A 26,046-nucleotide genomic window follows, 5' to 3' on the forward strand; every position below is an offset into this window, starting at 1 on the left:
ATCCTTAACCCACTGAGCAAGCAAGTTCTTAACCCCCTGAACCACATTGGGAACTACAATTATATTTTATTTTAAAATTAAAAAAAAATTTTTGGCCATGCTGTGCAGTTCACAGACCAGAGATTGAACCTGGGCCACAGTGGTTGCAAGCACCAAGTCCTAACCACTAGACCACCAGGGGTCTTCTAATGTTTTTCCTTATGTGTAGGTCAGTTTAAAACTATTAATATCATGAGGTGACACTGATATTTTTTTTCCTCCATGTGGTATTTGTGTTCACATTTGAATAACAGCAAAATTGCAGTGTGTGCCTCAAAAAGGAAAAGTTTAGGGGAGAGCTGAGGACATGTTTTTGCTGAAAAGTTAGTTATCTTCAACTAATATTGTCCTTGTCTTATCTTTCCATTCAAAGTTGCCAACCTGCCAGGTATATCTTAATTCAAAATACTAAAAAGAAAACAGTGCACCTAAATTTTTGCTCTTTTTGCTCTTTTTCCCCCCTACGCTCTAGGAAGCAGGTAACATAAACCGATCATTGAGCTGCCTGGGCCAGGTGATTACTGCGCTTGTGGATGTAGGGAATGGAAAACAGAGACACGTTTGCTACAGAGACTCCAAACTTACCTTCCTCCTCCGGGTAAAGTAGATCATTGGGTTCCTGGCTCCCTTTTTTGGCTGTGCTTACTGTGGTTGACAGTCAGATAATCTCCTGGCCTTGATGCTAAGAGTATACATATTATTTGCTTAAAGAAGACCTTGTAGTTTCACCTCTGAAAATGTAGTTTCACCATTCATATCATTAAACAGGATTCCCTTGGAGGTAATGCCAAAACAGCCATAATTGCAAATGTTCATCCTGGATCTCGGTGTTTCGGGGAAACCCTTTCAACGCTTAATTTTGCTCAAAGAGCCAAGCTGATTAAAAATAAGGTAAAATACTGAGTATAGTTAAGTAAATTAGAAAAATATTTAAGCTTGCAGTTATCTTACTTTTGTGATTGTCCTGATATTAACATTAGCTTTTATCTATTTCTCTGTTGTGAAAGCATAACTCTACACAAGATTTCTATTTTGTCTTTCTTAGCCTCGTGTATCACTCATAAAATGAGACCTAAATTAGGTGTTATGATCATTATTGTTGGGCTAGTTTTTTCTTAAGGGGAGGCAAAGTTTTTCCTTTATAACTGGGTTGGAGACTAAATTGTTTGCTAAACCATGCTAGCAGATCTATTATGAAAATAGTTTGATGATAGTGACAAACTTTGACTTTTGCTATAATACCAAGGATTTTTCATTTTTCTTTATATATGAGATATTCATGTATGCCAGTGGTCAGAAAAATTTTCCTGTAAAGGGCGAAAGATTTCTTGGTCCATATGGTCTCTGTGCCAATTATTCGGCTCTGCCTTTGTAGTGAAAAAGCATCTGTAGATGATACATAAACATGTGGGCTTGGCTGTGGTGAATGCAATTTATTTTTTAAAAAAAGCAGCAGACTCTATTTGGCCCTTGAACAAGCATCACTTTTTCATGTGCTGGTACAGACCGTCAAAAGATCAGGAAGCCCCCACTTGTTTTAGAGAGGTTGGAGGCCCCTTTGGTTCTAGACAAAAGAATCCAGAACGTAAATTGGCAAATGAATTTCCTCTCAATCTCTGCAAACAGAAAGTGGTCATTTTTACTTGCCAAAATAGAATCCCTGATGATCCTAGCATGGTAAAAGTGAAGAGGTCCATATTGCTTCTTCCATTGGGTAAGTCAGAAGAGTATAGGTCTGGTTATTCATTCATTTTATTGGATTTTGACCCCCAGGTGAGGCATTTCTAAATGAGGAGGAGAAATCATTAGAACTTCCTGACCATATCTCTTAGGACTTACTAAAGTTTTTAGAGAATGGAGAACTGCAAGGATAATTAGAATTATGATGTCACCAATGTGACAGTGATGTCAGAATATACATGTGTGCCTTGTAATGAGGCTGTCCATAAGAATCAGAAGCAACTAGAAATGGCTTCTTAACACATAAAACAATAAAAGCAGGAGCCTTATACTAGTCACTACCAATGGTAAGTCCTCTGCTACAGCCTCCCATGGGCAAGTGGCTGGGATATCTGGGACTTGTTTAAGGGTGAGCAGTCTCTCCCAGTGTGCAGACCCGGCTTAAGATAGGAACGAGGCGAGCCTAGGGCTGTCAGATGTTTTCTCCTCACTCTGGAGTATTGGGTATTTGATTTGCTTGGTGCTTTGCTCTGGGCTCATGTTATCACCCTGTATGTTTTGTGGGACTTTTTCAACCTCTTAGAAATCATCTCAAATAAGACATGTCTTTAAAATAGCACTTAGTATGATAACAAAATAGAAATGGAGCTATCAAACCAACTCCTCCTTCCAGGAGAACTGTTAGGAAATACAAGGTCAGATTCCTCTGGAGAGGGTGATCTCTTCCAAGCCAGTGGAGCTGAGGCCAGCCCCACAGTTCCTCACACCCCTTTAGTGGGCAAAGACACAGGGAGGTGACTCTCATGGAGGTGATGGGGCTGTCAGTCTCAGGAAGATGGCAGTGGTAGAAACATGCCTAGATCCCAGGTGTACTCAGCGGGGGCCAGGGCCAGTCAGCAGAGCAGAGATCTAAATGGGGCATAAGGGAGGAGCAGGAAGGGGAAAGTCTGTGGCTCTAGGTATGAAGGCACAGGGGAAGAAGCTCCCTCCCCACCCAGCACAGTGATTCTTGTGGGCTTTGAACTCTTTGAGATGCAAGTGCAGTTTTATTTGGTCTTTGTCAATCCAAATCATGTAAACAAATATAAACAAGACTATATGACTCAAAAAACATTCTTTCAGTGCTTTTTTAAAAACTCTTGAACAGGCAGTGGTAAATGAAGACACACAAGGAAATGTGACCCAGCTCCAAGCAGAAGTGAAGAGGCTCAAAGAGCAGCTGGCTCAGCTTACTTCAGGGCAGATACTACCAGAAAGCTTTCCGACCAGAGGTAAGACGGGCACAGCGTCCTGTACCTTGAGGAAATCCAGGTGCCAATACTAGTATGAGAACCCTCGATGACAGGCACAACACAATAAAGCTACCCAAGTTTTCCACAAGTATTTGCTCCTGTTTATTTCACCTATATGGGAACACAGTACTTTGTAACCAGACGTGGTTCACACAGGTACTGAGTTCTGTGAGATGTGGTGGGAAGGGGAAGTAGAAATAATTTTGAGTAATTCATCCCTAATAAGTGCTAAAAAGAGATGCTAATAAATTTCATTTAGATCCGCTTCCAAGATTCTGTGATGTCATATGTAGCCTTTATATGCTTACTTACTAAGTGGGATAAGAGACTTTTATTAAAAGAATATCTAATTTTGTACAACTGGGTTAATTTGAAGTCCTTGATCTCATGAAAAGAGTCTGATTGTTTCAAACTGATGGAGAGCAGTCAAAGACCATTTTAGCTCATCTCTTCTTTTTAAAATTTGAGTGGTAAAATATTTTTTCCCCTTTCTTTCTTATTGCGCCAATTACAGACAAAAATGAGACTAACTACATGAAGTATTTCCAAGAGGCAATGTTATTCTTTAAGAAATCTGAACAGGAAAAGAAGGTAAGAAACCGAATTAGTAGAAAGGAGATTCGGCTTTAACTATGTGGAGCTTTTTTGAGTGAAATAAATAGTACAAATAAATGAAAACAAAGGGCTGTGAAAATCTAATTTTGCCTTTGAGGTTAAATATGAAGTTAGTGTTTGTTGATTGGTTTATGAAAATTCAGGGAGGCTCAATTTTTCACGTTTAACCAAATTATAAATTTCTTAAAGTCTCTGGTAGAAAAGGTTACTCAATTGGAAGACCTCACCCTCAAAAAAGAAAAATTTATACAGTCTAATAAAATGATTGTGAAATTCCGAGAAGATCAAATCATGCGCCTGGAGAAGCTCCACAAAGAATCCCGGGGAAGTTTTCTGCCTGAGGAGCAGGATCGTTTGCTGTCAGAACTGAGGGACGAGATTCAAACTCTGCGAGAACAAGTGAGTGATGACATTCCCACTAATTCTAAAAATAAAAGAAGTTCAAAGTAAATATAAAACAGTCACCAAATGGGTCAGCAAATTCTTATAGTTTAAAACAAGAGAAAGTGTTTTAAATGAATTAATTGACAGTATAATTGAATAATTCCCCTTCACACCCCACAACCTTTTCCAGAATAGTAAAACGTAAAGCGGAAGGGGTTGAAGTTGTGGTGATGTTGCTGCCACAGCCCCAGCAGGCCAGGCACAATTCCTTCCAGCATGCAGAAGTTCCCGGTCCAGGGATTGAACCCACACCACAGCAGTGACAACACTGGATCCTTAACCTGCTGTGCCACAGAGAACTCCCAGTAGTCTCTTTACAGTGAGCCTGTAGAAGTTTTGCTGGTTTTCTTTTTCCCTGGAAAAGTTGACACAGGCACATCATCAGAAAACAAAGATAATCAATTATTAAGAGTGTTTATAGAGGTTTTTGTGCATTTTCAAACTAATGTAGATAGATATTTTTACTTTTATTCCTTGTGTACACAAAAGACAGCTGACCGTACACACTTTTCTGTACCTTGGCTTTTCACCTGATGTATCTTTGAGGGCATTCCACCCTTGTCAGTAGAGAGTTTCCTTGTTCTTCTCACTGTTAAACAGTCGCCTAAAAAAAAAAAAAAATTAACAGTCTCCTTTGCATGGGGCATTTGCCACAATGTACACCCTTGTGCTCATCATCCCTAGGTGCCTGGGTGAAAGTTTCAGGGGTAGGTAGGTGGGGAAATTTAAAGTTTCAAGACCCAAAAGTAGAGTTGAGAGTTGAAGAATGTGCACATTTTCAAACTGATCATAAAAGCCAGGGACTCTCCACAGGGGGCGCAGCAGGCTACCAGGACAGCACATGCTGTGTTCGCAGTTTTGTGTCTTGGCTTCTCAGAAAGACTCCTTCACTAAGGACAAGTTTGTAGATATGTAAGTCTGTAATTCTTCTATCTCACAGATAGAACACCACCCCAGAGTTGCAAAATATGCTATGGAAAATCATTCCCTCAGGGAGGAGAACAGAAGACTGAGATTGTTAGAGCCTGTGAAAAGAGCCCAAGAGATGGATGCCCAGACCATTGCGTTACTGGAAAAAGCTTTCTTAGAAGCATCTGGCACAGAGAAAAATGACAAAAGTAAGACATGATTGTCGTATACCTGCCTTCTAGGGGCTGGGGGCTATTTTTAAGGGCATTGCTCTTGCCTTGCTTTGAGGGACTTCATTTTAGCCTTTAGACCTGGTGTGCAAAACTTCTTGTCGTACTTAATTTTTATGATGGCTAATACACACCTATTAGCAGGAAGTACTCATTATATATCTCGGTCTCATGGGTAAAAGAGTGATTTAGATACCACTGTACATTTTTGTTAAATGGAATTTTCCTGTTTTAAGTATTTGAAATGAAAAGTACTTAACTAATGACAACATGAACAAGTGTAGAGCAGAAATGTTTATCCACCTGATGAACATCTGTACAGAGTGAGAGAGCGATCAGACTCATGGTCCCGCCAGCACAGTGTTTGGTCCTGAGGTTGTGGTTGTGGATCACGCTCACCAGTGTTCTGTTTGTTATACACTAGTTCTGTAAGTGTACGTTTACTCTGAAAAGTGATTTAGTTGGTACTGATCTGATTTTTGTATCTATTGATGTTAATGCTCTGGGATTTGGTAACAAAGTCTGTTAGCTCCATTCTTAGCGTGCATATTTTCGTGGTCTTTCATCACACTCTGATCAGTCTTTGTTTCTTTTTAGGTTGAAATTGAGAGAGTTCTAATCTTTTTATTCCACAATAATGGGAAAAAATACTTTTTTCTTTTTTAAGCCTTCTCCCATTCTTTTTTTTTTTTTTTTGGCTTTTAGATATTTTTTTCTCATAGTTCCAGAGGCTGGGAATTCTAAGATCATAGTGCCAGCAGATTTGGTATGTGATAAGGGCTCATTACAAGCTGTCTTTTCCCTGTAACCTCGTAAAGATTAAGGGGCAAGTATTCTTTTTCGGCTTCTTTTATTAAGGTATTGATCCCATTTATGAGGACTCAAACCTCAGGTCTTAATTGCCACAAAGCTACACCTCCTAATACCATTATGCTGGGAGTTAGGGTCTCAACATGTGAATTTCAAGAGGGCGCAAAGAGCCAACCTATAGCACTCTTTTTTTTTTTTTTTTTTTTTTTTTTGTCTTTTTGCCTTTTTCTAGGGCCGCTCCTGCAGCATATGGAGGTTCCCAGGCTAGGGGTCTAATCAGAGCTGTAGGTGTTGGCCTACGCCACAGACATAGCAACGCCAGATCTGAGCCTCATCTGTGACCTACACCACAGCTCACAGCGATGCCAGATCCTTTCACCGACTGAGCAGGGCCAGGGATTGAACCCATGTCTTCATGGATACTAGTTGGGCTCGTTACCATCGAGCCACAACGGGAACTCTTCAGTGGCATTTTTTCAACATATTCAGTCTTCTAAGCAGTCCTTGAATATTAGTATTTTTTACCTGGTAGATGATACCAAGTTCTTTCACCTGGCTGCCTTTGCTGTTTGTTTCCTTTACTAAAATTCCTCAACTGTTAATACCAATTCCTGCATGACTCAACTAATGATCTTTATCTCTCCAGCAGTATGTGTGTTATACTTTGGTCATTATTTACTCTTTCTCTTAATGGAAAAAGTGCTGCCTTAAATACATCCTTCCCTCCTGTGCCTTCACAGCTTTTCAAAAACAGCTTATAATACTCTTTGACACACTGTGTTGTGTCTTATGTCTCCTCGAGTTACAGGCTCTTGTATTTTAGGGTCTGCTTTCCAACCCATTTCTCCTTTTTTCCTCCTTGTGCTTCAAAATTGATACCCAGCAGAGAACTTAGAAACTGTATTCTGTTATTTTTGTCTTTCAAAGACCATGTTGTTTCCTTATCCGGTCAGCAAGGAATGTCTCCCAAAGCTCTGAAAGAACCATGTTCATTAGCAAACACTGAGAAGTTAAAAGCACAACTCCTGCAAATTCAGGCAGAACTGAATAATTCAAAGCAAGAATATGAAGAATTCAAAGAACTAACTAGGTAAAGTATAAATACATGTTCCTGCTTATTTTAGTGTTTGTTTTGGTGTTATAGCATTGATAATTTAATTGAGCATTTAGCTTATTTGTCAATTGTCATTCAGCAGTTAGTTGTGATTTTGATACTTTCATGACAGGAGGTAATTCAAGTTCTTCTACTAAATCAGTGAACATTTACCTTAAATATTCTCATACAGCAACTAAGGGTTTTGACCAAAAAAAGAGCTTGCTTCTAGCTCTTTTTTCTTTACTCATAATTTAAAAATTGCGTTATAATTGACCTAAACCTCTAGTCTTTAATAAAATCTTCAGTGAACTAAATGATACAAATGTTTCAAGAGATATACCTATTGAGGAGATCCTGTCATGGCGCAGCAGAAACGATTCCAACTAGGAACCATGAGGTTGCAGGTTTGATCCCTGGCCTCGCTTAGTGGGTCAGGGATCCGGCGTTGCCATGAGCTGTGGTATAGGTCGAAGATGCGGCTCAGATCCTGTGTTGCTGTGGCTGTGGTGTAGGCCAGCAGCTGTAGCTCCAATTAGACCCCTAGCCTGGGAATCTCCACATGCCATGGGTGTGGCTCTAAAAAGTAAAAAAAAAAAAAAAAAGCAAAAAAAAAGAGATACACCTATTGAGATGAGTGTCTGTTAAACTTACATAGTAAATTCTTTATGTGGCCACCACATTTAAATCACTTGTTATGAATCATATCAGGATTTTTAGAAATCACAGGTTTGTTAATATTTCTACTTAATGCTCTTTGTATAAAAGAAAGCAAAGATAAACCTCAGATTATAATTAAGATTAACCCTATTGTGAAATATATAAGTGTTTTAAAAATATCATATCAAATGATGGCTTCATTGTGGATTATTTGGGCTTTTGAATTGGAGCTCTACCGCTTTGCTAATTGAATATCTTAAACAGTCATCAGTCCCTGAGCTGTATTTTTTTTTTAATTTTAATGATTTTTATTTTTTTCTGTTATAGCTGGTTTACAATGTTCTGTCAACCTGAGCTATATTTTACCCAATTAGAAAATGAGGATAAATAGCTGAGACTATCTCTTATTTAAAGAGACAACTATAAAGTTATGTGAGAGGATAAACTGTAAAGTACTCTGCAAATATATGACATTGCTTTTTTCCTGAAATACTCTATTTATTATATTTATTAGGAAAAGGCAGCTGGAATTAGAATCAGAGCTTCAGTCTTTGCAAAAAGCAAATCTTAATCTTGAAAACCTTTTGGAAGCAACAAAAGTCTGTAAGCGGCAAGAAGTTTCTCAGCTGAATAAAATTCATGCTGAAACACTTAAGGTAGGTCATCTGAAGGAATATATCAATCTTAAATTCGTTCTGTCTCATTTTGTTAACAATGAAGAGAGTCTGCACAGATTATCTCCAGATACAGACAAAATCCCTTGCAGATGGTTAACCCAAGGGTAACATTGTTCCTAGTGTTCTAATGTATTCTCTCAGTGGCAGGGTCATGTAGGGATAGAACATTCGAAATCAGACCTGGGTTCAAATTCTAAGCTGTCACTAATCTTAGGCAGAGTTTCTTAACTTCTGAGCCTCATTTATTGCATCTAAATCGGAGACAAGGCTAATTTAATCACAGATTTTTTTTTTTTTTAGAGCATTAGATAAATTGCCTGGCCCCTGGTAGCTTTCAGTATATGGCAGTTGTTGCTGTCATGTTTTGTATGCTCAAAGGTGGCAGTGGAAGAGTAGAAATCTTAAAGATAAAGACCACTAAAGGATCAAAAGTGACACTGGGGATTACAGGAGGGGCTGTTCCCCTAATAAGCATAGCTCTCATGAAAGAACTGTGAACATCTGAAAATGAGAGTAGGGGAATACCCAAGGAAGGTAAAAGGTTAAGATAGTGATGATCCTAAAAACTTTCCTTATACATCTTTATTTTTATTTATTTATTTTTGACCACAGTGTGCAGCAGATTGATGTGGTATCTCAGTTCACAGACCAGGGGTTGAACCTGGGCTGCAGTGGTAAAAGGGCTGAATCATAACCACTATACCACCAGGGAACTCCCTATACATCTTAAACTTTAAAATAGATAGATATTTATCTCTAGTGGTTATCTTTATCAGTGATGCTTTTTGTGTCGATAACATACTCCTTTTCAAAGTAATTATATGCATTTGTTTGAATAGGTCATCATAAGACAGGAATTAAGGTAAAGGAGTATATAGTGACAAGTCTCTCTGCTGTCTTTCCACCCAACCAAGACCTTTTTCGGAGGCAATCAGTGTCACCAAGATTTTTTGATTTTTGTTTTGTTTCTTTATCTTATATTTTTATTTTACACAAATAATAGCATATGATACACTTCACTCTACACCTTGTTTTTAAATTTTAATTTTTTTTTTTTGCTGTTTCTTGGGCTGCTTCCATGGCATATGGAGGTTCCCAGGCTAGGGGTCTAATCGGAGCTGTAGCCGCCAACCTATGCCAGAGCCACAGCAACGCGGGATCCAAGCCGAGTCTGCAACCTACACCACAGCTCACGGCAACACCGGAACGTTAACCCACTGAGCAAGGGCAGGGACCGAACCCGCAACCTCATGGGTCCTAGTCGGATTCGTTAACCACTGCGCCACAATGAGAACTCCTTAAATTTTAATTTATTTAAATTTCTTAAATTTTTTATTTTTTGGCTATTGCCAAAGCATGTGAAATTTCCCAGGTGAAAGATCAAACCCATGCCACAGCAGCAACCTGAGCTGCTGCAGTGACAACACTGGATCCTCAACCTGCTACGCCACAAGAGAACTCTTACACCTTGTTTTTTTGTGTGTTTTTTTGCTTTTTTAGGGCCGTGCCTGTAGCATATGGAGAGTCCCAGACTAGGGGTCAAATCGGAGCTGTAGCTGCCAGTCTATGCCACAATCACAGCAACTCAGGTTCTGAGACCTACACCACAGCTCACGGCAACCCTGTATTGTTAACCCACTGAGCAGGGCCAGGGATTGAACCTGCATCTTCATGGATACTAGTCGGGTTTGTTACTGCTAGGCCATGATGGGAACTCCTGAAATTTTTTTTTTTTTTTTTTTTAATCTTTTTAGGGCCACCCCCTCGACATACGGAGGTTCCCAGGCTAGGGGTCCATTTGGAGCTGTAGCCTCCAGCCTACGCCAGAGCCACAGCAATGCCAGATCTGAGATGTGTCTGCAGTCTATACCACAGCTCACGGCAGCCGGATCCCTAACACACTGAGCGAGGCCAGAGATTGAACCCGCAACCTCATGGTTCCTAGTTGGATTCGTTTCCACTGAGCCATGACGGGAACTCCTGAAAATTTCTTAAACTGTTTCAGGGGCTGTGGGATCAAGACATTTGAACATAATGTCTTTCATTATGATGAACAGAATTAGGTTTTTATCCTCTCTGATCACACAATTACTAGAAATGCTATTTTTTTCATGTGTACTGATATTGTTTTCCTAATTGTTTTTTACTGCAGATTATAACGACACCAACCAAGGCTTATCATCTCTGGTCTCGACCAGTACTAAAATTTAGCCCTGAACCAGAGAGCTTTGGCTCTGTCCATGCTCAGAATTCTAGCACCTTTGATAATGACATCTTAAATGAGCCAATGCCACCTGAGATGAATGAACAAGCTTTTGAGGCCATTTCTGAAGAGCTTAGAATGGTGCAGGTAATATTTGGTTTTAGAAAGAACTCAACATTCATTAAAACAGATTTTCTTTATCATTTTAACTCTCATAATTTGCAGTGTTCAAACCTATTTAGTATTAGAATTGGATTTTTTAAGGATGGGCGTGTAAAGGTCCCTGGCTTAGAAATCAGCTCCTCTTGTTCTTTTAATCTACTTTGCAGTGTTTAGCAAGTCACTTTCCACTCTCATTGGGCTTTGGTTCTCTCATGTGTAAAAAGATCAGTTTGCCACTAACTTTAAGTTCCAGAACTGATTTATATGGCACCGTGCTGTATCTGTTAAGGAAGATTAATAAGTTGAAAGAAGCTTACAAGAGATGTAATTCTAGACAGCGTTTGGTGTATTTGAAATAACATGTAAAGTTCATAGCTCAGAAATCAGTGATTTATTTTTTAAAAAAAATTTTCTTCTGTCTAGTAAAACTTAAAGGGAGCCAAATCACCCAAAATTCTAAAATTTTGTCCTTTCAGAGGCATAGAGCCCTTTCTGATCAAATCACTCTGTATAGCCCTGAAAAAGCTTCTTAGAAATCTCAAGATGGTGCTGTGATTTAAGCTATGATTTTAATTTTAATCACTTCTTTCCTTTGTGTTTCAAATCATCTACTTTGATGGGCCATAGGTATAATTCTAAACACGGGAAATCATTAGTCTTTTGAAATTGTTTTCTGGCTCCATGCTAGCCTTTGCTACCTTTGTCCATATAAGGTTTTGCATTTTATTTTTTTTTTTTAATGCAAAAGAAATGGTGGAATGTTTGACATGTCCATTAAAAGGGTTTTTTTTTTTTTTTTTTTTTGGCTTTTTTTTGCTATTTCTTGGGCCGCTCCTGCGGCATATGAAGGTTCCCAGGCTAGGGGTCCAATTGGAGCTGTAGCCACCGGCCTACGCCAGAGCCACAGCAACTCGGGAACCGAGCCGCGTCTGCAACCTACACCACAGCTCATGGCAACACCAGATCCTTAACCCACTGAGTGAGGCCAGGGATCGAACCCGCAACCTCATGGTTCTTAGTCGGATTCGTTAACCACTGCGCCACGGCGGAAACTCCTAAGAGAGTTTTTGACCCCTGAAGTTGTTGTGTTGTAGGAACAAATGAGTGCCCTTCAAGTCAAGTTGGATGAAGAAGAGCATAAAAACCTGAAGCTTCAACAGCACGTTGACAAACTGGAACATCATTCTGCTCAGATGCAGGAGGTGAGACTGGGAGCGTGGCCTCAGAAAATGTATGAAAAAGACCCTCAAAGTATGAGCATTACAGGAAGGAAATGACTTTATGAAGCCTTAGCTTATTTGGGTTGTATTCTCTACATTGTTACTTGGCCTGCTTCTCTGATAATGAGATAAACATCCCTAGTCTAAACTCTGGCCCCGATGTAGTCACTGGTGTAGATGGATCCCTTGCTGTTTGTTTGGAAGAAAGCAAGATGGATAGTCCAGGTGCTTGTAATAATCCTTTCCTTTTTTCATTGTCTTCACATAGTTCATGAGGTTGGCCAGTTTTCCTCTGGTCAAACCTTAAAAGTAGATTTAAAAAACAGAAGCAAGGTGATGATTTGGAGTGTCTTAGCATGCCAGTATTTGCCATGCCTTTTCCAGTAAATGTATCTCTTTCCCAAAGCTTTTCTCGTCAGAAAGAACTGACTGGACCAAACAGCATCAGGAGCATCTCTTTCAGTTGAGTGTTCTGGAAAAGCAGCTTCAGGACACTCAGACCAAGAATGACTGTGAGTCTGAACACTGGGAACTTGTAATCTGAATGCTATAACTCAATATGTTTTTATTCAAAGGGATAAGTGTTGTTGGTGTTTTTGGTGTTGGGTATTTCTTTGTTTTAGATTAGACCAGGCAAGTTTGTGTTGCAGCAGTAAGTGTAGAGTAATAAGTAATAAAGAGCAGCAGTTAAGTAATAAAGAGTAATTTTCTCTAGGACTACGCTCTCTCTTTCTCTCTCTCTCTTTTTTTTTTTTTTCTTTTTTCTTTTTAGGGACAAACCCGCGGTGTGTGGAGGTTCCCAGGCTAAGGGTCGAATCAGAGCTATAGCTGCCGGCCTACACCACAGCCACAGCAATGCCAGATCCAGCTGTGTCTGCGACCTACACCACAGCTCATGGCAATGCCGGATCCTTGACCCACTGAGCAAGGCCAGGGATAAAACCCGCAACCTCATGGTTCCTAGTTGGATTTGTTTCTGCTGTGCCACTATGGGAACTCCTTAGGACTCCTCTCTTAACAAGTGATACAAATATTTGCTTAAAGTTTTAATACTGCTGTGAAAATTAAGTCTCTTGAATTCATAAGATAAATGTTTTAACAGTGACAAAATCATAAATTTTGCATTTGTATATATTCATAGGTGCGGGAATATCATTTTCATTCCCAATTTTTTTGTTTATTTCTCCTTTCATCAAAGTTTTTGCAATAGTTTGTAATAAAGCTAAGACAAAAAAGACAGTCATTTACTTTTCTCTGATCTAAAGTTACCTAGTTTTAATTCCAGTTGGAGTTTCCTTAGAAGATCAGAGTTTTAACCTATGTTAGAAAGTTCTGGTATATCTCCAAAGGGTTTTCAGTAAGATTATGTCTGTTAAAATATGTTACATCTCTTGACTTTTTTTCTTATATTAAGAGTTTTGATGCACACTCTACAGGAGAAAGTAGAAAAATCAAATGACCTAAAAGTCTAGGACAGGTGTTAATTCTTCTTTTTTGGTAGAAATATAATAAAAACCAGGGAGTTCCCATTGTGGTTTGGTGGTAACAAACCTGACTAGTATCCATGAGGATGCGGGTTCCATCCCTGGCCCTGCTCAGTGAGTTAAAGGATCCAGTGTTGCTGTGAGCTGCAGTGCAAGTTGCAGACTCGGCTCAGATTTGACATTGCTGTGGCTGTGGTGTAGGTCAGTGACTGTAGCTCTGATTCATTCGACCCCTAGCCTAGGAACTTCCATATGCCACAGGTGCAGCCTTAAAAAGACAAACAAAACCAAACATGAGCAAAGGAGAGGAAGAAAATAGAAATCTCAGAGCTCTTAGATATCTCCCACTTAGTTGTTCAATATCTTTATTCTTCAGATAGTCTCTTCAACTTGTTTTTGCTGATTGTGTGAAGGGTACCTATCAAATTCATTTGCCTATTTTATAAAAAATAGATATAAAGAAAAGCCTGTTAAGATTTATTGTTATTTCTCTGTTTGTGTTTTAGTTTTAAAAAGTGAGGTACATGACCTTCGAGTGGTTCTTCATTCTGCAGACAAGGAGCTCTCTTCGGTGAAACTGGAGTATAGTTCATTCAGAGAGAGTCAGGAGAAAGAACTGAGCACCCTTTCTGAAAGACACATGCATGTGCAGCTTCAACTAGATAATGTCAGGTAGAGTTCTGTTATGGTTTCTGGTTGCCTGACTGGCCTGTGACCCAGAACTACTAAAAGTGCAAGTGCTATAAACCCAATTCATACAAGTTAAAAAAAAAGGTAATTTATTGGCTCATAATATTGGGAAGCTCCAGAGGTGATTTTAGTGTCAGGGACAAACTAGATTGAGTCTCAAATAATATCGTCAGTGTGCATTCTCTCTCCCTCTCCTCCTCCTCTCTCCCTTCCATCTCTCTCTCTCTCTTCCCCTCCTCACTCCCTTCCTCCCTGCTCTGCTTCCCTTTGTGTGTTGCCCTTATTTTCTTCTACCTTTGAGGGCTTTCCTCTATGTGATAGGGAAGAGATTGCCTCGGACAACTCCATCTTCTGTCTCCCGGCATAACAACCCCTGTGAAGAAATCTTTTCTCCCAGTCACTATATATCAATCCCAGAGAAAATTGGAATTGTCCTTGCTGAATCATCTGCTTACTTTTGGACCAGTCACTTACCAAGAGTTTGTGGTGGCATTGGTGTGGCATAGGTGAGGTGTCTGGTCCAGAGGGAAAGGTGTGCTCTTAATGGAAGAGACAGTACAAGGTAGACCAGATCAGTAGTTGTCACTGTTGTCCACAGTAACTGCAGAGGCTGGCTGGTTAAGTGCTGGTCATTTTGAAAGAAAGTAATCTAAGATGTAAATTGTTTGTTTTTAACTTTTTTTTCTTACTAATTTCAACCTTTTGTAGAACATAGCGTAAATCCATCTTGTGGTTTTGATGCTATTTTCAAAATCTATGGCAGTAATTTAACAATGGACATCGTGATAATGATCCTGTGAATAGGATAAGCGTGACTGATTGCTCACTCTATAAAAGCTAACACACAACCTTGAATTTAATTTTCAGAGTGAAGAGGTTAAAATCTGTTGTGTTTGAATGTTTTCTGAATATACAATAAGGAATTAAAAATAGAGAAAGAGGAGAGTTCCCGTTGTGGTTCAGTGGTAACGAAACCTACTAGAATCCATGAGGACGTGGGCTCAATCCCTGACACCGCTCAGTGGGTTAAGGATCCAGTGTTGCTATGAGCTGTGGTGTAGGTCACAGATTTGGCTCGGATCTGGTGTTGCTGTGCTTGTGGCATAGGTTGGCAACTGTAGCTATGATTTGTCCCCTGTCCTGGGAACTTCCATATGCCTTTGGTGCAGCCTTAAAAAAGAGAGAGAAATTCCTCTGTGGCTCAGCAGGTTGAAGACCTGGTGTTGTCACTGCTGCAGCTGGGGTCACTGCTGTGGCATTGGTTTGACCCTGGCCCAGGAACTTCTAAAAAAAAAAAAAAACCAGAGGAAATAGACATGTTTTTGTTGGGCCTGCCCAGTGTCTTTTTTTCTTTTTTTTAATTTAGCATAACATTTTAAAAAGTGAGAGCTTTTTTTTATAACCATATTTCAGCATCCTCTTAAAAATCCAACGAGTTGGTGGCACTGGATCATCATTCTTGCATGGCAGCCATCCTCCATCCTTTAGACACGGGTGTGTGCTAAGTCATCACAGCCTCCACATTCCAGCACCAGAGCTGCCAATCACTGGCCATTTATCATAGGTGCACACTTGTTATTTCTTAAACCCTGGCATTTGTTTTTCATCTGGCATTTGCTTTTAAAATCTGAATCACTGAATCTAATCTTGGCTCTGTCGTAAACTAATTTCGTGTGGGTGTTTTTTTTTTTTTTTGCACTCAGTGTGATGTATATTGAGTATTTCACTACTGGGCTCCTTCAGCTCCATCATGGCTCTTAAAATGAAACAGTACAACACAGCCGTGTGTTTCTTAAATTATTTTACCTGGCTTCTGTATACAGTTTTTATACAGAATACATATGTTCCCCCTCGCTACCATCTATTGTCTATATGTCTATCTTTAGCTATTGATTTATCCCACTTTATAATTTGCTGCTTCTGCTCTGCTTGGAGTTAGTGAGGCCGCATAGATCTAGGTCTAATAGATCTGTGTACAAGCTGGGACATCTGTTTTGCATGGTGCAGAGGTCATGTTCATTATTTACTAGTTCTCGGATGAACTCTGGATGTTGGGCATGTCACAGTATGTTGGGAAGCAGAATAAAAGAGTGAAAAGCTAAAAAGTAGTAAATAATAATCACGTGATTTAAGAGAGAGTTCTATCCTGAAGGAGTTTATTCTCTTACTTAGATTGAAGCCACATTTGCCATCTTGAAAAACCTTCCTAGAGTTGGGAGAATATGTGCTAAGTGAATGGAATTGTACTGTCAACAAATTTAATCAGTGGCCAGTCTTTAGCTTACATGAGAGCTAGGTCTGGAACCCCCTAAATGAGTCTCATCACCCAAAATTGCCCAACCAGTTAAGCATGTCCAGTTGAAACCACGGGAAACAGAATGAAGAAGTAGATGGCTGCAGGCTGGCATGCCCACCATCCCCATCACGCTCATGTTTGTGCATCATGACCATTTCACACAAGTCCATGAGGTGCTTTACATCAGCCAAGACTTCTGTAAGTTGGGAATGGTCTGTAGATAGGATCAAGTAAGCTGCAGATAAATCTGACTAGCAGAACTACACTTATTGTTTATATTTACATTTGTAAAAATGTTTTCCTGATGAAGATTAGAAAATGAAAAGCTTCTTGAGAGCAAAGCCTGCCTACAGGATTCCTATGACAACTTACAAGAAGTAATGAAGTTTGAAATTGACCACCTTTCAAAAAGCCTCCAAAACTGCAAAAAAGAAAATGAAACTCTGAAATCTGATCTGAATGTAAGTTAAGAAGGGGTATTGGTTACTGATGAATTTGTTCTGGATGTTTGGTTGACCTCTTCCTAACTTCTGCACCGGCCCATCGTGCCTGCCACGTAGAAGGTACTCCGTGTGTTTGTTGACTACACGTTAAAATCTAACATAACGTTGTCTTTTAGAATTTGATGGAGCTTTTTGAGGCAGAAAAAGAACGCAATAACAAATTATTATTACAATTTGAAGAAGATAAAGAAAACAGTTCTAAGTGAGTGCTATTTATCTTTTCCATTAGTTGACTAGAATGTCCTTTATTACCATATCCTTTATCTTTGTGGGTATTTTTTTTAATTGCTAATAGCCTATGAAGTTATTTTTCTAAAAGACTTCCAAAATGAATATCAGATTCTTTTGTATAAATGGCTGTGTAGAGAAACTTAATTTTTCAAAACATTTAATAACTAGCTATTGTACTTCTTAAATGAATAGCAGTTGGTGGTGGTCAGGACTCGAGATGTTCTGTAAATAAATCACCTTATTATTGTAAATTGGGGACTGATTTATTTCTGTCTCTGCTGTTCTTTTTCTAGCTGCTCTCTTGTTCTTCTGGTCCTTTGCTATGAATGCCATTGTATTTCTTCCCTCTCTCCAAGTTCTTTTCCTTGGTGATCTCTCTCAGTCTCTTGGCTTTGGGCAATAGGATAATTATTACTCTAATTAGAAGAATTTGCATTAGTTTATTCAGCAGATACTGGTAGAAATACTATGAGACAGATTCCCTTCTAGGCCCTGGTATACAGTGGTGACTACATCCAGTTGGGAAACAGTTAGTCATTCATTCAAAGCCTTAGTGAGAGCCAGCAAGCCAGGCACTGTTCTGATAAATGCCAGAACGTTTAGAGGTAAGAGGGTGAAGAAAATGTCCCTGTCCTTATGAGGTTTACATTGTAACATGGAGAGATAGGTAATACATAGATACTATATATTAGGGAGTCCTAGGGACTCTGGAGAAAAGTAAACTGTTCTGGCACAAAACTGGGTTCTCAGTAAATACCTGTTAAAGAAATGAGTTCACATTTCTGACTGCCACTGGAATACAATGCCTGACATCAAGTACATGCCTAATTTGCATTGTATTGAATCTCTTCTATACAAATGGACTCAGTTCCTATTTCCATTGAATGCATCTTGAGTAAAAGATAATTCTTCTTTTGCAGAGAAATCTTAGAAGTTCTTGAAGCTGTACGTCAGGAGAAACAGAAAGAGACGGCTAAGTGTGAGCAGCAGGTAAACGCCCTGTATTCTAACTCTGAAATTTTTGACGTTTGTAACTTTTTATTCCTGATGTCTAAAGAGGTTTCTTATAAAACCTGTTTCAGCTTTCAGATGTTGAGAATTGGTAATAAAAAGGTATAATTTTTGGTTAGTTGTATTATTTTCATGTCTTATTTTTCTAACTCCCAAATAGCTATGATCTGCTAATAGAATTCACAAAATTATTGTCTCTCTTTCTCTTTCTCTCCCTCTTGCTTGCTCACTCACTCTTTTTTTTTTGGCTACACGTGCAGCATAGGGAACTTCCAGGACCAGGGATCAAACCCAAACCACAGCAGTGATAACACCAGATCCTTAGCCCACTGAGCCACCAGGGAACTCCAAAATCATTGTTTTTTAACCAAAGTTTTTATTTTCAAGTGTTACTCCTTGGTATACACTGTTTAATATGAAAAACAGATTTCAATTCCTTTTTTAAAAATATGTATGTGGTTAACTTTGTGATTTAATTCTCTTTCTAAAAATACTAATCTTCCCCATAGATGGCAAAAGTACAGAAACTAGAGGAGAGTTTGTGTGCCACCGAAAAAGTAATCAGTTCTTTGGAAAAGTCTAGAGATGCTGACAAGGTAGGTGTAGACTGAGGCTATATCCTTCTGCATTTTCTTGATAAATGCTGCCTTCACATCCCAATCTCTTCTAGGGTGGCTGGGGCTAGCATTTCTGTATTCACTTAGGCTTCGCTTGTCTTCCAAGGTTGCTAGAGAATAAAATCTTTTAAGTTAATTTGCCACATAACTTCAAGTGCAAACTCTTCCATCACTCTTGATGGCTGTGTTTTTTGAAACACATCCTGCTCCTTTTAACTAGAATGCTGTTATTACAACCTTTTCTCATTGGCTTTGGGTCCCACAGCACACATTCCTAAATCCCTGGTGTTGGTTTTAACTACAATAATAAACATAATATGCATGTCTGAGTATAAAATTAGGCATAAATTCCTCATGTCTAGCTTTTATTCATTATAAAACCAAAGTAAATGATTAACTAAAATAGTAGAAATTCATGAAATATAAATTGATAATATTAACAATGTGACATATGATGTTTTATTAAAATAAAACTGACTTTGTCTATTATCCTTTGGAAAGATAAATGATTTATCATTAAAAACTGATTTCCTTCCTATGATGGGATATGAAGATACTGTTTCTGTCCTTGTTAGGAAGTTGTGGCTGACCTCATGAGCCAGATCCAGGAGCTAAGAACCTCAGTCTGTGAGAAAACAGAAACTGTAGACACCCTGGAGCAAGAACTGAATGACATCACTGTAAGTTCTGTCACCAGCAAGATAATAAATTTGAGCACTTCACAGACTCATGAGCGTTGTGTATGCTCCACAAAACAGAGCTTTTGTGGTCATCCCGGTTTGGTTTTATGTGCTAGTGAAAACTCACAGGTTCCATATCTGCAGAACCCACAGAGCCTTTAATAAAGGCTGATGTGCTGTGTACTTCTGAGGGAGGCACAATCAGCTAATGCATTTTTTTAGATCTCACTCACCTGGAACAGTGCTCTCTGCTCATTTGGGAATTGCTGAACCAACTGATTAGAAACAGACTGTTATTCCCTCTGTGGTATTCTTCAGTTGCTTTAAGGAACAAAAACATGTACATTTTAGTTAAGTTCAGAGACATCAGTGATTTGGAAAGAGAATTTGTTTTATAATTATTGGACTTTTTTCCTAAAGTAAAACTTTTTCATTATTGCACTTTTTCCCTAAAGTAACTATTTTTCGTACATTTTTTGAAGTTAAAGGGTGCTGCTTCCTCTAACCCCTTGGGTCAAGGTGAAGGTGTTTGTTAATGCCCTTCACTCCTCTGCTCCAAAGGGAGCTTGCTGCACTCCACAGTCATTTTCGAAGGCAGGTCTCCTGATAGAGATGACAAAACCAGATGTTTTTTCACTAATACCTGTGGGACTTTTCCACGTTTTTTGGCCATTCCACATTATTTGGGGGGGGGCATTCGTGCCTTAACCACACCTTCATTCAACAAATAGTTATTGAATTAATTTGTGTTAATCTGGTCATCATCTTGGAACTCAGACTCATTCTTCAGTTATTTTAATCTAAATACAAACTGCCAATAAAGCAGACAGCTCCTGTATCATAATTTTCTTTTCTGCAGTGCAAATACAACTCTGCTTTGGTTGATAAAGAAGAGAGCAAAGCATTGATAAAGAGACAGGAAGTGGACATTCTGGATCTGAAAGAAACACTTAGACTGAGGATACTCTCTGAGGACATTGAGGTAAATAACACATCATGACTGTTCTTGCTTTATTATCTGTCAGAACATGTTACTAGAATAGAGGACATTTTTAGAGGAATAAGTCATAATTAGAGCCATTTCCCTAAGGTAGTTAGGCAATTGATAGATAATACTAAGATTGTTATATTTTGTTGAGTTGTTTATTTTCATTCATGTGTGCTAACACCATGCTAAGTTCCTGTAACTCACCCTGCTCCGAAAGGGAAGCAGAGTGGAAATGCATTTACTTGGATGTAGTGGAAGCAGCAGGGAGCAAAGAAAGGGAAGAAAGTGCTGGTTAACAGGTTAACCTGAATTGTTTCTGGTGTTTTGGCTAAAGTAGGTTTTAATTATTTTGTGGTTGATGTAAATGTATCTTTTAAAACATTAAGCAGTATGGTCATGTGGTTCAAAATTTAAAACATAAAGCTATACATGGTCCCTCTTGTGTATGCCTCTAGAGATATTTTTGGCCAATCCCCTGTTCCTTGAGTTTTCTTTTTTTTACAAGATGGTAACCCATTGTGTACATGGCTCTGCCCTCGCTTTAAAAATGGTTTTCTTGCTAAACTTTGCTACACATGAAACAAATTCAACAAATGTTTATTGAACCCACTTGCCATTTAACCTGTACCTTTGTGGCACTTGGGAATGGAAGATTCATCGAAACACTGTTACTTACCTCGAATCATGCCAATAAAAAAAGAGGTTGCTTAAGAGGTAGATGTATTAACCATGTAATAAATGATGCAATAAGTGACTTGGGAGCACGGAAAAGGGGGGGGAGCAGTTATGCCTGGAGAATTCTGAAGAGCTTCCTGGAAGATACTGTATTTGTAGAAGATTTTGCTAGGCAGGGAACCATGGCAGCTGTAAATGTTTTTGGAGCATCCCCAGCAAGAAAAGTTGGGTGTGACTGGCTTGACATGTGAGAGCCGAGGTGAAGACAGATGAGTCTATGTAGTAAAGGATCTTGAGGAGCATCAGCTGCATCTTTTAAGAAACTGGGACCTGCCTAGACTCTTAGCCCAGGCAGAAGGTGACAAGATCCGAACCAAGAAGTGCTGGGAGGAATCCTCAGTGAGACAGAGTTGAGATGTGTTTCAGAGCTACACTTGACAATCGCTGATATCCAGTTGGATACATACCGATGGGAGAAAGCAGTCAGAGTGGGCACCGAGATTTCTAGCCTGAGTGACTGAAGATAGTTCGCTGTCCCTCTTAAGATGGAGAAAATAGAGGCTTGGGGAAATGGAATGAAATAGATTTTATACATTTTAGTTTTGAACTTTAAGAACCTGTAGGGATAAGTATCCAAGATGGATATACCTAGTAATTTGTATTTATATCCTCCTGTATCCTAGAAGGGATTTGAAGTTGCTGACTATAGTGTAAGATTAAAATAGACAACTGGAGTTCCCGTCATGGCGCAGTGGTTAATGAATCCGACTAGGAACCATGAGGTTGCGGGTTCGGTCCCTGCCCTTGCTCAGTGGGTTAACGATCCGGCGTTGCCGTGAGCTGTGGTGTAGGTTGCAGACGTGGCTCGGATCCTGCGTTGCTGTGGCTCTGGTGTAGGCCGGTGGCTACAGCTCTGATTTCCACCCCTAGCCTGGGAACCTCCATATGCCGTGGAAGCGGCCCAAAGAAATAGCAAAAAAGACAAAAAAATAAAAATAAAAATAAAAAATAAATAAATAAATAAAATAGACAACTAAAATCAAAGGCTAAAAATAGGATAATAGGAGTTCCCATCATGGTGCAGCAGAAACGAATCTGACTAGGAACCATGACGTTGCAGGTTGGATCCATGGCTTTGCTCAGTGGGTTAAGGATCTGGTGTTGCCGTGAGCTGTGGTGTAAGTTGCAGTCGGATCCTGCGTTGCTATGGCTGTGTTATAGGCCGGCAACTGAGGCTCCAATTTGACCCCTAGCCTGCGAACCTCCATATGCCGCAGGAGCGGCCCTAAATAGCAAGAGAAAAAAAAAAAAAAAGAATAGAGTAGAGTAATAACAAGTTGCTGAGAGCATAGACTGTGGACTTGGATTGCTTAGGAGTCTGAAATCTGGCTGTGTGACCTTGTGAAAGTTACATTTCTCTCTGCCTCATTTGTTACATCTCAAAAGTATAGAGATGGGAGTTCCCTGGTGGCTTAGCAGGTTAAGGCCCCAGCATTGACACTGCTGTGGCTCTGGTTACAGCTCTGTGTAGGTTTGATCCCTGACCTTGGCATGCCAAGGGTATGGCCGAAAATAAATAAATAAATAAAGTAGAAATAACAATACTGTCTGTCACATAAGACATTGTGAAGATGAAATGAGGTAGCACATGGAAAGTGTTTAGAATGCCACCTGGCACCTTGTAAATGTTCAGGATGTATTAGCTGGGAATATTTTTAGGAGGTAAGATGAAAAATTATTGCACAAGAGCCACACCGTAAGGTTTTATGCAAAGTATAAAATGTGGACTAAATATTTAGTTCTGCCTTTCTGTTATCAGAGTAAAAATGGGAATCTAGCTATTAGGGTAGGAGTAGCTGAATGATGAAAGCTCATAGCAATTTACTTAAAGCTATTCCTTAGTTCCTTGGTCTCTTTCTTTCTCTTCTTAAAAAAATGGTGATTTTGTTATTGAAGTATTTTAAATTTAAGCGGAATTGACCCTACAAACAACCCATTAACATTCTTTTTCTAGATACCTCGTTTTTATTAGCTAAAATCTAGATTTATGGCTATGATATGTGAATTGTCATTCAAATTGTTTATACATCATTGTGTTTCAACAGTGTGAGTCCTCAGCCAGTGTAATAAAATGGGAACAGTAAGTGAGATACAAATATTCTAAAAACTGAGAGAAAATAACTGTTATTTGTAGAAGGTAATGAGTGTCTACCTGGGAACTCTGAGGTATTGGAAGAATATATATTAGAATGAATTTGGTAATCAGTTATAAACTGTTAAAAAATATTCACTATATATACACAATAACCATTTTTAAATTTGGTAGATTAAAAAAATCTCATTCAAAGAAACAACAAAGAGTATCAAAACTTTAGGGTAGAATATGTAACAACTATTAAAAACATAAAACTTTTCGTTTATACTGAGCCACTATGGGAACTCCTGTTTTAGCAATTTTGAACATTCACACACAGACCACAGTGATGGGGAAGGAACTGAATGTAATAGTAAGAGGAGTATTTCACAACAGTGAGGAAAGGATAGATTGATTCAGTAAAGGTGTTGGGAAAATTGTCTGAAAATTTGAAGATATGGTTAGAGTCTAACCAAAACAAGTCCTACATGAGTTAGAGTTCTGTGTAAATGATGAAATCATGGAAGTATTAGAAAATACACATTTTTTTTCAAAAATTTTCTCATGATTACAGGTTTAAGGCATATAGCATGATGGTTTGACTTTCACATATTGTGAAATGACTACCAAGTAGGTTTGACTAGTACCATCATATAAGATATAATAAAAAGAAAGGAAAAATTTTTTCTCCTAAAAATACCCATACATATTTAATCTTGGGATTGAATGGCTCTTTGAAAAAAATCTTGATAAGATTAGAAACTATAAGGAAAATGATACAGTATTAAAAATAAGACTAACCATAGAGTGGAGGAAAATATTTATAACTGATGACAAAGGGATCATTCATACATAGTTTGAGTCAGAAGACTCAACGGACACAGTTACCCTGGTGGAAAATGGACATAAGGTGTATAAGGAGTTCCTGTCATGTCTCACTGGTAACAAACCCGACTAGTGTCCTTGAGGATGCGGGTTCAATCCCTGGCCCCACCCATTAAGGATCCTGTGTTGCCTCGAGCTGTGGTGCTGCAGACATGGCTCGGATCCTGAATTGCTGTGACTGGTGTAGGCTGGCAGCTGCAGTTCCAATTTGACCCCTAGCCTGGGAACTTCCATATGCCATACCCTTTAAAAAAAAAAAAAAGAAGAAGAAGGTATATGGGTAGTTTACCAGAGAAGGAATGTGGTGACCCAGAAATGGCCGTGAAGTCACAGAAAAGCAAATTGAAATAAGAGCTGGTTTTTGAATCTTACAGCTAGTGAATATTAAGACTCGAAGATGTGCAGAGAAAGAATTTACTCAAACTTCTAAGGAAGTTTACGTTTGGGGAGGCAGTCTGGTAACAGCTCATAGCCTTAAATTTTTTTGCATATGCTTCAAGTTTGCACTTTTGGAAATTTAGCCAATAGTAATACTCTAGATATAAGAAAAAATGCATGTAGTAGTGAAAAATTAAAATCAACCAAAGTATTTAATTATGAGGTAAAATGTGGTACTTTTGTAAGATAAATTAGAGCTCATTCAGTAAAAACGATAGAGTAATTATGTGGGGAAATGTTTATATCAAATATATGTGTACAATAACAATATACACATGTTGTATCAATGATGTATATATATGTTTAACATATATATGATATACTTTATTATATATGTGTGGGTGCATATATACAGACTCCCCTAGAAAGTTAGGGGGAGCAGAATGAAATCTCTGCTCTTATTTGGTAGAGATGACACATGCTGGGTACATAGGCATTGTATATGCAACCTCTAGGACTTATAATTCTCCCTGCCACTTCCCATTAAGCTACTCCTCTGAAACATTGATCGCCTGTGACACTGTATCACAGCTGCCTAGCTCTACGCCAGTTAGGTGAGGGGTCCTCATCTTGACAACTACTTACCTTCCAGTATATAAAGGACTAGAGTCTATTGGTGAGATGACAGGTAAGATAGAGACCCTGCCTGGAGTTCTCCCAAGGAAGGAGAGATCAGCTTTGTGAAATTACCTGAGAGTGAGGGGTGAGGGGAGCAGAGGATGGTTAAACCTCAGCTGGAATACTTATATGAATTTATTGTAATATTTATCTTTAGAGCTATTCACTTAAATACTAACTGCCTGGTTTGTCTTGGAATGGATTAGCATACAAGCAGAAAAAAAATAGTTCTCTCCTAGAACTTTCTTAACCTTTAAAAAATCATGCCTAGTAATGATTTGCAGATCCATATCGGAGTACCACAATTAAGAGTCTTCTTCTGTGGGGATTGTCCCCTAACAGAGGGATATGCTTTGTGAGGACCTGGCTCACGCCACTGAACAGCTGAACATGCTCACCGAGGCCTCGAAAAAGCACTCAGGACTTCTGCAGTCTGCCCAGGAGGAGCTGACCAGGAAGGACGCCCTCATCCAGGAGCTACAGCACGAGGTGAGATGTGCTGGGTGGGGAACAGGAGGACCACATAGTTGTTGAGTTCTCGAGGTCCCTGCTTCAGCTAATTCTCTGCATTCAGAAAGGAGAGCTAGCTGGGCAATGGGTACTGGGGCCATAGGCTGTGGTCTCTTAACAACCTGGTGACACCTGTGGGTTCAGCCTTGCTTGGCTGCCCTCTGCCTACCCTTGACTCTTGACATGTGCCGGCAAGTTCTTATCACTGTGGTAAGGTTATGGCTGACATTTATCTTCGTTCTGGCTGATTTT

At 39.1% G+C, this 26,046-nt stretch overlaps 1 protein-coding gene across 3 annotated transcripts in view; it reads left to right on the forward strand.

The window, feature by feature from the left end:
• Window positions 1-26,046, forward strand: part of KIF15 (kinesin family member 15) — a 74,536-nt gene that overhangs the window by 31,824 nt on the left and 16,666 nt on the right. For all 3 annotated transcript variants that reach the window (XM_021071746.1, XM_021071747.1, XM_021071748.1), the window contains 19 exons: window positions 512-637; window positions 808-930; window positions 2,867-2,990; window positions 3,526-3,602; window positions 3,816-4,025; window positions 5,011-5,188; window positions 6,947-7,109; window positions 8,287-8,428; window positions 10,602-10,799; window positions 11,909-12,016; window positions 12,441-12,546; window positions 14,025-14,190; window positions 16,815-16,965; window positions 17,124-17,209; window positions 18,159-18,228; window positions 18,759-18,845; window positions 19,442-19,546; window positions 20,406-20,528; window positions 25,627-25,773. In XM_021071746.1, coding sequence (XP_020927405.1) covers window positions 512-637; window positions 808-930; window positions 2,867-2,990; window positions 3,526-3,602; window positions 3,816-4,025; window positions 5,011-5,188; window positions 6,947-7,109; window positions 8,287-8,428; window positions 10,602-10,799; window positions 11,909-12,016; window positions 12,441-12,546; window positions 14,025-14,190; window positions 16,815-16,965; window positions 17,124-17,209; window positions 18,159-18,228; window positions 18,759-18,845; window positions 19,442-19,546; window positions 20,406-20,528; window positions 25,627-25,773 — 2,490 coding nt within the window. The remainder of the gene's footprint in view (window positions 1-511; window positions 638-807; window positions 931-2,866; window positions 2,991-3,525; window positions 3,603-3,815; window positions 4,026-5,010; window positions 5,189-6,946; window positions 7,110-8,286; window positions 8,429-10,601; window positions 10,800-11,908; window positions 12,017-12,440; window positions 12,547-14,024; window positions 14,191-16,814; window positions 16,966-17,123; window positions 17,210-18,158; window positions 18,229-18,758; window positions 18,846-19,441; window positions 19,547-20,405; window positions 20,529-25,626; window positions 25,774-26,046) is intronic.

This window comes from Sus scrofa, chromosome 13 (assembly GCF_000003025.6).
Source record: "Sus scrofa isolate TJ Tabasco breed Duroc chromosome 13, Sscrofa11.1, whole genome shotgun sequence".
Classification (NCBI taxonomy): Eukaryota; Metazoa; Chordata; class Mammalia; order Artiodactyla; family Suidae; genus Sus; species Sus scrofa.